At 38.8% G+C, this 12,978-nt stretch overlaps 1 protein-coding gene across 1 annotated transcript in view; it reads right to left on the bottom strand.

Annotated features, from left to right (window-relative positions):
- The window catches only part of agbl1 (AGBL carboxypeptidase 1), a 42,428-nt gene that overhangs the window by 2,761 nt on the left and 26,689 nt on the right, over positions 1-12,978 (bottom strand). The window contains exons 17-24 of the mRNA XM_088340216.1: positions 11,426-11,513; positions 7,184-7,316; positions 5,396-5,549; positions 5,029-5,209; positions 4,614-4,743; positions 3,013-3,144; positions 2,820-2,882; positions 1,255-1,368 (exon numbers count right to left, since the gene is read on the bottom strand). Coding sequence (XP_088196342.1) covers positions 1,255-1,368; positions 2,820-2,882; positions 3,013-3,144; positions 4,614-4,743; positions 5,029-5,209; positions 5,396-5,549; positions 7,184-7,316; positions 11,426-11,513 — 995 coding nt within the window. The remainder of the gene's footprint in view (positions 1-1,254; positions 1,369-2,819; positions 2,883-3,012; positions 3,145-4,613; positions 4,744-5,028; positions 5,210-5,395; positions 5,550-7,183; positions 7,317-11,425; positions 11,514-12,978) is intronic.

Below are 12,978 nucleotides of genomic sequence, written 5' to 3'. Positions count from 1 at the left end.
GCCTGCCTCACTGAGATAAAAGAATGGATGTCACTCAATTTCTTGCGCCTTAACTCTGAAAAGACCGATATGCTCGTTATTGGACCATCTAAATGCCGTGACTTGTTCTCAAAAACTGCTGTGAACATTGACAAATGTCACATCACCCAGAGTGACTCAGTTAAAAATCTAGATGTCATATTTGACGCCGATCTGTCCTTTCAAACACATGTGATGAAAATTACGAGAACCACTTTCTTCCATCTTCGCGACATTGCTAAAATTCGTCCTATGCTGTCTCAGTCAGATGCGGAGATTATAATTCACGCATTTGTTACCTCCCGTCTCGATTACTGCAATGCATTACTCTCCGGTCTCCCGAAGTCCAAAATCAAGAGTCTTCATCTGGTATAAAATGCTGCAACGAGACTTTTAACTAAGACAAGAAGGTTTAATCACATTACCCCGATTTTAGCTAACCTGCATTGGCTCCCTGTTAGCTTAAGATGCGATTTTAAGGTTCACTTGGTATTACACAAAATCATGCATGGACTTGCTCCCTCATATCTTTCAGATTTAATTTCCCCCTATGCTCCAGTCCAGAGCCTTTGTTCTGAAAGCGCTGGTCTACTGGTGATACCAAGAGCCAAGAAGAGTTCCGCAGGTTCGAGAGCGTTCTCCATCCGGGCACCGGTGCTGTGGAATGCTCTTCCCCTGAGATCCGATTTGTAACCTCAGTGGAAATGTTTAAATCTAACCTTAAAACACACTTCTACTCTATAGCATATGAATAACCTATATTTTTTTGTTGACAATATATGTGTATTATTTGTTATTGCAACATCCATTGCAGCCTGGAAGGGGGATTACCTCATGTGCGGTCCCTTCTCAAGGTTTCTTCATTTTCCTCATGTTGAGGTTTTTGAGTTTTTCCTTGCCCTCATGTTGGTTTCAGATCAGGGGATGGTGTAATAATAGTCTGTAATAATAGTCTGTGCAATAACCTGTGCGGCCCTTTGAGACTCTTTGTGATTAAGGGCTATACAAATAAAAATGACTTGACTTGACTACAATGACACCAGCCCCTGATCTTAAACCAACATGCGGGCAAGGAAAATCTCAAAACGTCAATAGATTTTTTCGAGATTTATTAATGAAAAAGAGTCTGCCTTGGCTAAAAAAAAACTCCATTGATAAAAACTTTTCTAAACTATTCAGGGTGTCATTCTTTAGGGGCATTAAAACATGAAGAAAGGAAAGGTTTATTTTACAAACCTTATACACTCCCTGGTCAAAACCATTGAAAGTGCTTTCCATTGTATAACTCCTTAGAACGCCCAATTCTTTCCAGACAACGATTCTAGCCGTAGAGGAACGCGATTTCTCCACCTGAGAAAATCAGATCACAGAAACCATTACGAAAGTAGGGACAAAATAGTATTAAACTACATATGATTCAAATGAATCATTCAACATGAATCAGTTTATATTGTTACATGAGGGACATCAACCATATTTTGTACTATTTAGTGGATGATTATGTCAAAAAAAAAAAAGCTGAAATACTTATAAAAGTGCACTAAATTCAGGAGTAAGATAATTTTAAAGGGACAGTGTCTTTTACTTAGCGTTTCCTAGTGGTAAAAAAGAAAACCTTCATTTATAAGACAAAACACTATTGATTGGAATAATAAGCAACAATAAATGAACCGTCATATAATCGTGTTTTTTTTTTAATATATATTTGTACTTGAAAAAATGAGCATTTCAACAACATGATCCTTATTTCGTAGGAGCTGACATGATTGTCCAGCATCTTGCTGCTACGCGTACCCAAAAAAAACCCCAAAACTTTGAAAGGCTTGGCAAAAAAGGAAATGGAAAATGGTGTAGTATGGTCACTTTAAGTCACCGTCATTTGTATTTTTTATTATCCCTTTATGTTTGTTTTAGTTGCATGACATAATACAGCAACATCTAGTGGCCAAATAAAACACACTGTCCCTTTATATTAACATTTGGCTGGTTATCTATCAGACTGAAAATGGATCAATCGTCATAAAAACATACCTGTCAACCTCCAGGGCTCCATACCCTTGCAAACTGTCGTATTTTCCCTTACAAAATCCAAAATAATCTTACGTCATATTTTTTTTTTTTCAAACGTGTTTATTTATGTCATTTAACATGTTGTATTGTACATGTGTTTCGTTATGTCATATATAATTTTAATTAACATTTTGTTGTGAGATGAATGAGGTTCATTTTTTAAAAAAGTTAAAAAATTATGTAGCTTAGACGTTTACTGTAGAAGGAAAAAATTCATGCAAATATAATTAAGTAGAATAATTCATTTTCTTATTCAAATTATGAATTCATTTTCTGCTTTAAATAATTGTTGGTAATATACTGATTAAAGGGATAACCACAAACCTGTCTTTTTCATTTTCTCCTTTTATACTTCCTTTTTTTCTTAACTTCTTTATACAACATAATAATTCGTAATATAATGCATAAAAGCAAGTGAGGCATTTCAGAACCGGCTCTCTTTAATGAGTTGAGCCGAAAAAGCCGGTTCTCTAAAAATAAATGGACTTCCTTTTACTACATCAAACCGCTCGCTTGGTTTGCAACGGAAAAAAAAGGACACCGAGATAGAGGCTTCCGCGGCGAACTCGTTTCACTTGATTGATTTGCCGTTTCGTGATAGTCGGTGTATACCGGATGGTGCCCATAATTTTTTCTCGTACGTCGTACACGTCTTAAAATGCATAATAAACGTACTTTCTACGGCAAAACCATACAGGTTGACAGGTATGTAAAAAGGTCATTATTATTACAATATAGTTGCAGCTGTTGAAGGAAAATGCTGGTGCAATTCGGTCCAAAGCCTTCGCGATTGTCTGGAAAACGTCAGAAAAAAACAAATATTTTTGTTATAAAAGAAAGCAAAAGCATTGAAAGTAATGCAATGCCAAGAAAAATGAGATTTATGGCGAGATGTATGCGCATCACACAGACAAAATGTCTCACCCTATATCCCGGATCCTCTTTCAGTCCTGCAGTGTCAAAGGTGGAACCCGATTGCCAAAGAGTTTCCTTGACGCTGCAGCCATACAAAAAATTGTTCTTTTTTCGAGAGTGTCCATGATAGTCACAGAAGACCTGGAAGAAAAAGAAGACATCTTCAAACGACTACCTTCCAAATCCTGTCCCTCAAACCTTGTCAATGATTTGTTTGCCATCAGGGTTGGGTAGGGTTACTTTAACTGGATTACTTTCAATTACTTTTGGATTACTCCATTACCAAATATGCTAATAAAAGACAAAAGAAACTAAATATTAATAAAATGACTCAATTTTGTGCAGGCTTCGGGAGTAACGGAATACATGGAAGGGCAAAAATGATGTTGGCAAGCTGTTTGGATTTATTTTCATTTGGTTTCTGTCACATTTTATGTTAGTTTTGCCGGAGATCAAAGAGATCAAAGCCAGGAGAGAAAGCTTACCACGTATTGTGAGTCATCATTTTATTCATATTTAGTTCCTTTTGTGTTTTATTAGCATATTTGGTATTGGAGTAATCCAAAAGTAATTGAAAGTAATCCAGTTAAAGTAACCCTAACCATCCTGTTTGCCATGTACAAGAATGCACTCTTTGGTGATTTCAAGGTTTGTCCTGCTGCAGAAATGCATTTTGATGAGACTGGGATCAGTGGCGATAGCTAATACCGCAATGAGTCCAATTTTTGGGCTCATGTATACATCTTCGTTCCTGCTCTCAGGTTCCTCTTTCTCAGTAGGTTCTCTCTATATACTGTTTCTCTTTCTCCCCTCTCTATTTCTACTCTATCGACCTTGATTGGTCACTCACTTCCGGGTTTTTTCCTTTTCACAGCAGTGGTTACTTCCCTTGATTTCCCTCCTGTAACGACTCTCCCTTGTCCAAACCATGCGACCTGCAGGCTGGATCAGGCCCACCAGGGATTTAATCCGGCCTGCAAGACAATGCTGGGAGAAGCATAAGAGAAAAAAAGAGCTTCTGTTTCAAATATATTCACTTGTTTTGGTGGCCAGGCGCCATTCCCAAAGAAACTGTAGCTGTATTTCTGTTTCTCTCTTTTTCTCTCTCTCTTTCTTTTTATCTGTTTTTTATTTGACTCAACCTTGTTTTTCTTCTTCTCTCTTCTTTCATTATTTCTCTTCCTATCTTTCTATATTTCTTTCTTTCTTTCTTTGTTTCATTTTTCTTTCCTCTACTTTTTTTCTATCTGATGGATGTTCTGGGCTTGCACCATGCAATTTGATGCATTCAGGGCAGTAGGGGAACCTCAGTGTTCTGCATATAAGTCCTCTTTAATCTTCATGGTTGTTTTAAAGATCTACAGAGTTCCATTGTAAATGAAATAATAATAAGGAGGGGGCATTAGTGCAAAAAGATACAATTGGTTTATTCTAATCGCAATTATTTTTATATTTAATAAAAGGGAAAATGAATAAAACAAAGGGCCTCTCTGGCAAGTGGCTCTCTGGAAAATCACCCTAGTTCGCCTGTACCCGGATAAACCCCATTCCTTTTTAGGAATATGCCCTGATGTCACATATTTTGGAACCAGGAAAAACACTCATCTTACCAGGGGTGTTTGTTTAATACTGTTGAGGTAGTAGAGGAAACCTTTGGTATGGTAGATCGTTGGACAAAGAACAGGGTCCGGTTTAGACCACTGACGATTTAAATCCTCTTTGTTCAGGTCACAGCGGTTCCTGTGATCAGACAAATATACACTGCTCAACAAAATTCAAGGAAAATAGGGAATATGAATATTGAATATATTTCCTGGTATTTATAATGCCACATCATTTGACATATTAAAACTAACCCCCTGTAGAAGGGAAAATCAGAGATCTCAAAAACAAATGCGAAAAACTCAGAAGACTGGTCAATGTAGCCATTCAATATTTTATGAGGGTTGCATTGATCCAGACGTAGCACTACTGAAGGCGAAGATGTGGAATACACAGCCTGCCTCTGATCTACTGTATACTCACATTCCGTTAATGACCCCATCCGGATTCAGCATGGGAAATATTTTGAAGATGAAGGTCTCTCTTAGTGCCTTGGCTATGGGATGGCAACTGCAGAGAAACTCAAGGGTGCCTTTCATTACCCAGCTGGCGTTGGATTCCCCAGGATGGACACGACTTGTCAGCACAATCTTTGGACGGTTACCTTTAAAAGCATTGATACTCTGTTGAATCGGTTTACATTTAATGCGCAAACTACCAGGATAATAAAATTGTGTTTCTCTTTAAGTCTTGATTAAGAGTTTATCCTGGAGTGCCATGTCTAATCTGGTTGCAAACAATATTCACTAAGACCATTGAATTCACACCAACTTTTCAGTTGAGTACTCACGCAATTGATGAATATCATTATAGCTCTTGCTCGTAGGACAAGCAGTGATGGTGACAAATGGGCAGGCGTTTCCAGCAAGTGTCGGACAAAGAATCTGCTCCCGGAAAAAAATCTTCCTGGGATCAATGGATCTTTGCAGCAAACGCAGATGAGCCTGACGAGCAACCAACGGAATATGAATGTTATGAAATTATATACAGTAATGGTTATCCTCAAAGCATTGATTCAAAGTATTACATTTAGTTCAAACTTTTGATTATCAATCATGATGATATTTACCAAATATGGTGTTTTTATAAGTTTTATAATAAACAAATGTTGTTACGTGATAATTTAAATCAGGGGTGTCAAACTCATTTTAACTCGGGGGCCACACGATAGAACAAACATTCTGTCAGGGGCCGGACTAGTGGATTAAAGAGAAAGAAAAAGAGAGATAAAGAAATAAGAAAAAGAGGGAGGGGAAAGGAGAGAGGGCGGGACAAAGAAAGAAAAAGAGAGAGAGGGAGAGAGCGTGAGAAACAAAAGATGAAAAGTCGTGAGAGAGGGGGAAAAGAAAGAGAGAGGAAGAAAGAAATCCAAAGAGAAATAGAAAGACAGAAGGAGAGAAAAGAGAAAAGAAAGCGTGAAGGGTATGAAGAGAGAAAGAGAAAAGAGAGAAAAGGAAAAAAGGAAGTTAGAGCAAAAGAGGTTAAACGACACAGAGAGAGAAAGAGACAAAGAGCAACAAAGGATGAGAAAAAGAAAGAAACAGAGAGTGAAAGAGACTTAGAGAGTGGGAGAAAAGGGGTGGAAAAGAGAGAGAGAGAAAGAGAGAGAGAGAGAGAGAGAGAGAGAGAGAGAGGAGAGAGAGAGAGAGAGAAATACAAGTACAGTGTCTGTGTCAGAGGCACCTGGCTTTGGCAACATCAAGTTGACATATTTCAACCTGTAGCTTTTTTTTGAGTGTTTTCTCGCTGTTTGACAACTGTGATTTAAATTATGCAAAAATGCTAAATACAGTGTTCCTTCAGTTTTTACTTTCCCCTAACAGATGCTTAAAGTGACAGAGAAAAACAGGACATGCAGCAAGGTGTGGAATTATAAAATGGTCTGCTACTGTGGCAACATCACAATTATACATAAACACAATCAAAAAAGAGCTCACCCTGTAGTAAAGGTAAGATCAGGCCTAAAAAACCTGACCCGACCGGACCTGGTCCACAGGTATAAAAGCCCAAACCAGCCCGAGCCCGACGGATTCACTTGATCTGAGGGGGCATGCCTGACATAGGCCCAAATTTTCCTTTTCGAGTTGATTTTGGCTGTCTCTGACAATTTCCCCCGCCACAGCCCACCCCACTCCACCCAGCTTCTCTCTGTCCAACAATGCCGCCGAGTAAGGTAAGCCACAGAAAATGCACGAAGAAAAAAAAAACACAAGATATATGACTAGTGAATAATTGAAAAAAAAAAAAAATCAGCGAGAGAGAGAAGCCCGGCCCGACCGGGCCCCAATTATTGATCACCCGGGCCCAAGTTCTTACCTCTACCCTGGAGGGAGCGAGGAGCTGCAACCAACAATCTTAAAACCTAAAAATTCTTTATCAGAAACTGAGTTTTAAATATCAAATATTAGTAACGGATTAGACTGCAGTGACTGGAGAAATTATCAAGGGAACACTGTGCAGCCCCATGGAACAAGCATCAAATATTCCATGAGGAAAAGGTCATCAACTGAAATTGTGCCGCACTGTCATATTATATATATATATTTTTCAAAACGGAAGCATAAACAAATTCACTCACCCTGAGAGCAGAGTATGTATAAGGATAATGGTAAGCCAAGTAACAGACATCCTCGTTGTGTTTGAAGGTGATGGTGAATGTCAGTGTATAAAACGTTGTTCTTGGGCTCCCACGAGCTGGACAGAAATGGTTTCTGTTGGATGAAAAGAAGAAAATTGAATGCTAAAATCAACTGTATTTTTTCAAAATATGGAGAAACCACTCCAATGTTCGCATTAGATTTCCGTTTCGGTAAAAGTTTGCCACTTCCGATTTTAAACAAGCTAACAATATTCTGGAGACCGATTTGTTTCCATTCATATAAACAGAGTGCTCGATAAAATCAACTGTTTTTTTAATGTTAAAGGGTTGGCATGTATGCACCTTATTTTCTGCACTATAAAGGTGTTATGCCGAACTGTCCTACCCAATGTTCCCTCTAATTTTTCACGGATCTGAGCGTTCACACAAAGTCGGTGAGCAATGCTTGAAACAACAGTGAGCAACAGCAATCCCAAGTGTGGCAACTAAATCATTATCAAACATGTCCAAAACTTGACTTCACGTTACATTTTGCTGAGTTTCCGGCAATGCAAAATTATTTTTCTCTTTTGAACGACTCATGTACTATTGCAAAAGCTTGTACGGCCTACATACGTCGTTTGTTTTTACAATTCTTTCACAAAATATCCATTTCTTTTTTTTTTTTCCTGATATATTTTGTCGCATAATACTAACATTTTTGGGGGCTTATTTAGTCGGTTGCAAGATACAGAACTCTACTTAATCACATTTTTTAGTGGAAGTACAATGTTGGCAACAAGATTGACTTGGTATAATTGGAAATTATTTGAATGTAACACAAACTTTTTCACATTTTTCAGTTTTTTTTTCCACTTTTTTAAAATTCCTTTAAAAAAATCTCATTGTGTTTATTTTTTCCTTCCTGTTACTTTTTTTTTCTTTTTGTTCTCTATTTACTTTTTTCCTTTGTTTCTTTCTTTTTTTTTCTGGCTTTTTTCTAATTTTTTCCTTCTTTTTTTCTCTTCCTTTTGTTTCTTTTTTTTCTCAGCTTTTTACTACTTTTTTATTTTGGTATGTTTTCTTTTTTGTTCTATTCCCGCCTTCCTTTAAGTCATTTTGTGCATAATTTTACATATCATTTGGTCATATAGGGATGAAAGAAGCAAAAACAACCTGAAGAGCCGTTTAGGACCTGAAAAAGCTGGTTCATTTTAGTGAGCCGAGCCGAAGAAGCCGGTTCTCGAAAAACTGCGCTGGATAGATTTTCTGGATGAGAATGTGCGGGCAGTGCGCAATTGCGCACGCGCGCAGTTTAGAGGGAACATTGGTCCTACCCATTTTTTACTAATGCCTGTGTATGCATAACGCTGATTTGTGCCTTTGAAAGTGGTGAGTACTTCCAATTTGTGTTTTTATTTAGTCTTATTTGACTCTTTCACTGCTTCAAAATACTTTTTCCGAAGTATCTTTTAAGCCTGGGTGGTTTTTCTGCGGTAGCTTTATAGCATGCTGTTTGTTGACTACGCTAATCCTCGAGTCTATGTATGATAACCTTCATCATCTCATCTCATCTCATCTCATCTTAGCTGCACCGCTTATCCTCAGTAGGGTCACGGGGGTGCTGGAGCCCATCCCACCAATCATTGGGCAGTACTGAACTGGTTGCCAGCCAATCACAGGGCACACAGGGACAGACAACTCACTCGCTCATTCACACCTAGGGACAATTTGGACCGGCCAATCCACCTGAAATGCATGTCTTTTGAATGTGGGAGGTTACCGGAGTGCCCGGAGGAAACCCACGCAAGCACGGGGAGAACATACAAACTCCGCACAGGAAGTCCGGTAGCTGGATTTGAACCCACAAAGGAGGTTCCCAAGACCTTAGAACTGTGCCGCACACGCGCTAACCACTGTGCTGCCGTGCTGCCCAACCTTCATCATATATCAGCAATAAAGTTCTGCTTTCAACTATTTTGAATTTTAGTGTTGCTGGTTCTACTTGATTATAAAGAAAAATAAATTGAATAATAAATATCTGCTGTCAGGTCAGCCCACGGTCATTGGAGGGTAGGACAGTTTAGATTAAAAGGCACATCCCTAAAAATAGTCTTTAATGATATGTCTTTAATGTACGAGGTGGTCTGGACTATAGGGCGCATGGAATTAAAACTAATCTCATGGTTAGCGTTGCACAAAAAACAAATAAGTGCCGAATTTCTACGAATCACAATTGCATACGAGTGCCTAACTTTGAATGCAATAAGAAACACACCCAGATCTGAACATGAAGTGCACCAGATCCCATCCACTAGACTAGTAGGGATACAGATGACACATGAAAAGGCATTAGACCATCTCATATTAACACTAATTGTTGATGTTATTAATGGGCCTGGCAGCAGGAATATTGTCAGACATTAAACCGGTCCGTGGTACAGCCAACTTGCAAAGTATTTGCGAAGCGTGTGTGATTCTGAACTGAATGAATAGAACAGCATTGTGAGAAGTAATTCGGTCATCTTGTAAAATATAAATAAATGCATGGCCGCATGTAATCAAAGCGTTTTTCACTTAAAATGCTTAGTTTGAGCTGAGCAAACAACAGTCTTTCTGACATATCTGGTACCGTGACTACAAATAGTGTGACATACAGATGCCTTTTCATGTCCTCTCTGTATTACTAGGGGTCTAGTGGATGGTCTTGGCGCACTCCATGCCGTGATCTGGGTTTGATTCTCGCTATAAGTTTTGCAGTTGAGAACAACCATCCATGTCCTTAGCAGCTTGGTGTTTAGGAATTGGTGCGTCTGCCATTACTTTTTTGTTACGATCCCTGTTGCCACCATTTTTTTTTTTTTGCAATTGTTGTCCGCTATAATAAAAATATTGACTGATCAATAATTCCCTTATAGTCAGGAAAATGCAGTGTAGCATTGAGCTACATTCTTAACTCACTAGGTGCCTGCAATTTTTCTGAGCAGCCACCTCCGAATTGCCAGCCCTTTTTAAGGAATTTACTCATTTTCCAAAGACTGTGGACTGTTCTAAAAATTCATTGTTGAACACACTAAATAGAATAGATGCTATCAATTTACACAAAGAAATAAGTTCTTTCAGGATGTTGGTGTTTTCATATTTAGCATTCTAATATAGGCCATTTTCATCATAATTCCTGTTCCTGAAGAAAAAAAGAAGAAAACCGAAAAGTTACGGAAAAATCAATCCATACATAGTTTTTTTTAGGGAGTAACCATAATATTTGTGTATCATTTGTTTCTTAACTACAATTCCCACAGTGGTTTGGGTCAAATCCAGTACTGTTTTGGCAAATATAAAATCCTTGATCAGGGAGACTGTGCCTGAGTAGATAGATAGATAGATAGATAGATAGATAGATAGATAGATAGATAGATAGATAGATAGATAGATAGATAGATAGATAGATAGATAGATAGATAGATAGATAGATAGATAGATAGATAGATAGATAGATAGATAGATAGATAGATAGATAGATAGATAGATAGATAGATAGATAGATAGATAGATACTTTCGCTGAGAACAATACAATAATAAGAAAAAAGAATGCAATATACAAATACCCAATGTGACGTGCTAATACCCACTGTAGTATTTAAATAGTGCTACATAAAATACACACTGCAACAAAAGTACGGTAATATGCAATGTAGGGGGTGTGGTTTAATGTGGGCCTTTACTCCGCCGGGTGGAGTTAAAGAGCCTCATGGCATGAGGAAGAAAAGATCTCTTCAGTCTGTCCGTGGTACAAGACAGTGACAGCAGTCTGTCGCTGAAGCTGCGCTTCTGTCTGGATATAATGCTGTGTAGTGGGTGTGATGAATTGTCCATGATTGACCGCAGCTTTTTCAGTGCCCGTCTCTCGGCTACTGTTGTCAGGCTGTCCAGCTCTGTGCCCACAACAGTAGCACAAGCAATCAAATTACTCAAATCTAAACACATGCAAGAGCATGTGAAAAATGAAATGACTAACCCAAACAATCCAATAAGATAACTCACAGTCGGACGAAAACCTTCATTGGATTACTGTGAAAATTTATATGGAACTATACAATCGGAATACTTGGTAACAGAGATTCCAATGAAAGAATTGCCTACAACTAAACATACCCATTGAATCATTTAAGTGGGCCTTTTACCACATGACATGGCATTGGAGATTTCTTTTACTTATTGACAACTGAATCCTGTCTTACCTGAAATAACAAATATCTGTCCCAGACCTGCACCAATAGGGTTTACCATTCAATGCGTCTCGAACTGAATAAAGAACTGGCTGCATTCCTGTAACACAAGAATGTACACAAATTATTTTGGAAAAGGAAAGTAATTTACGCTTAATACAAGAGCAAATTGAAAAGTAAAATGGTGGGTTTGGATGACATGAAGTTTCAAATGTTTATTACCGTAAATTAAGTCTGCAATTTCTTTCCCAGGGCTTTCAACCCTGCGGCTTATGCAATGATATTTATTTCTTTTTGAAGTTGGCCAGGGGACGTAACTGTGAATTACCTCGGCTTTATAGTTTTCGGCTATCTAGTTTCAAACTGTGATGTTTCTCCTAAGAGTATATCTTCATCATATGTTGAATCCCAAAAGTTTAAGCTATGCAACAATATGTGGCAAAATGTATTTCAGGGACTGGTGACATCGAACAGACACGCCGTTGGAACGTAAAGGGGTTAAGGTTCCGTATATTATTAAAACTCTTTCTGTGTAGCGCCTTTCTTTGTAAATATCTCATGCTCTAATGTGGGTTCATGCGGCTTGTAGTCAGGCGTGGCTCATGTATTTTTCTTTTAAAAATGTACTGGGTGCGGCTTATAATCAGGTGCGCTCTATAGTCCGAATTGTACGGTAGGTTGTTATGATAATAAAATCATTTTTGAGTTCATAACTTTTATGGACAGAGTTTCTAGGTGCAGCCTAGGTGGTGAAGGGGTCCGGTTTGGGGGCCTCAACATTGCATCTCTGCTTTTTGCAGATGATGTGGTGCTGTTGGCTTCCTCAGGCCGTGATCTTCAGCTCTTACTGGAGTGATTCGCAGCCTTGATGAAGATCAGCACCTCCAAGTCCGAGACCATGGTACTCAGCCGGAAAAGGGTGGCATGCTCTTTCTGGGTCGGGGATGAGATCCTGCCCCAAGTGGAGGGGTTCAAGTATCTTGGGGTCTAGTAAGGGTAGAATGGAATGTGATATTGACAGACGGGCCAGTGCAGCGTCTGCCATCACCCGAACCCTGAACCCATAGGTCGTGGTGAAGAGGGAGCTAAGCTGAAAGGCAAAACTCTCGATTTACTAGCCGATCTACGTTCCTACCCTCACCTATGGTCATGAACTGTGGGTTATGATCGAAAGAACGCAATCCCGGATAGAAGTGGCTGAAATGAGTTTCATCCGCATGGTGGCTGAGCTCTCCCTTTGAGATAAGGTGAGAAGCTCAGTCATCATTGAGAGGAGCAAGTTGAGGTGGCTCAGGCATCTGATAAGGATGTCTCCTGGACGCCTCCCTCGGCAATTTTCTCTTCCTAGGAAACATTACATTGTTTTGACAAAATCTGGTCAACAACATTCTCATTGTCACTTGCAACCAACAAATAGCCTCATACCTTTATCAGGATCAGACATTTCTGCTCCCACATCTTTGTACTTCAAACATTTCTATTGTTTCTATTCACTGCCATAAAAACAATTTTGTCCATGTAATTCTTGTCACTGCCATGTTCCTCCAGATGGGTCTGGCAGGTCG

The sequence above is a fragment of the Urocampus carinirostris genome, chromosome 7, assembly GCF_059441175.1.
Source record: "Urocampus carinirostris isolate Australia breed hairy pipefish chromosome 7, RoL_Ucar_1.0, whole genome shotgun sequence".
NCBI lineage: Eukaryota > Metazoa > Chordata > Actinopteri > Syngnathiformes > Syngnathidae > Urocampus > Urocampus carinirostris.
This window is presented reverse-complemented; position numbering and strand designations above follow the sequence as displayed.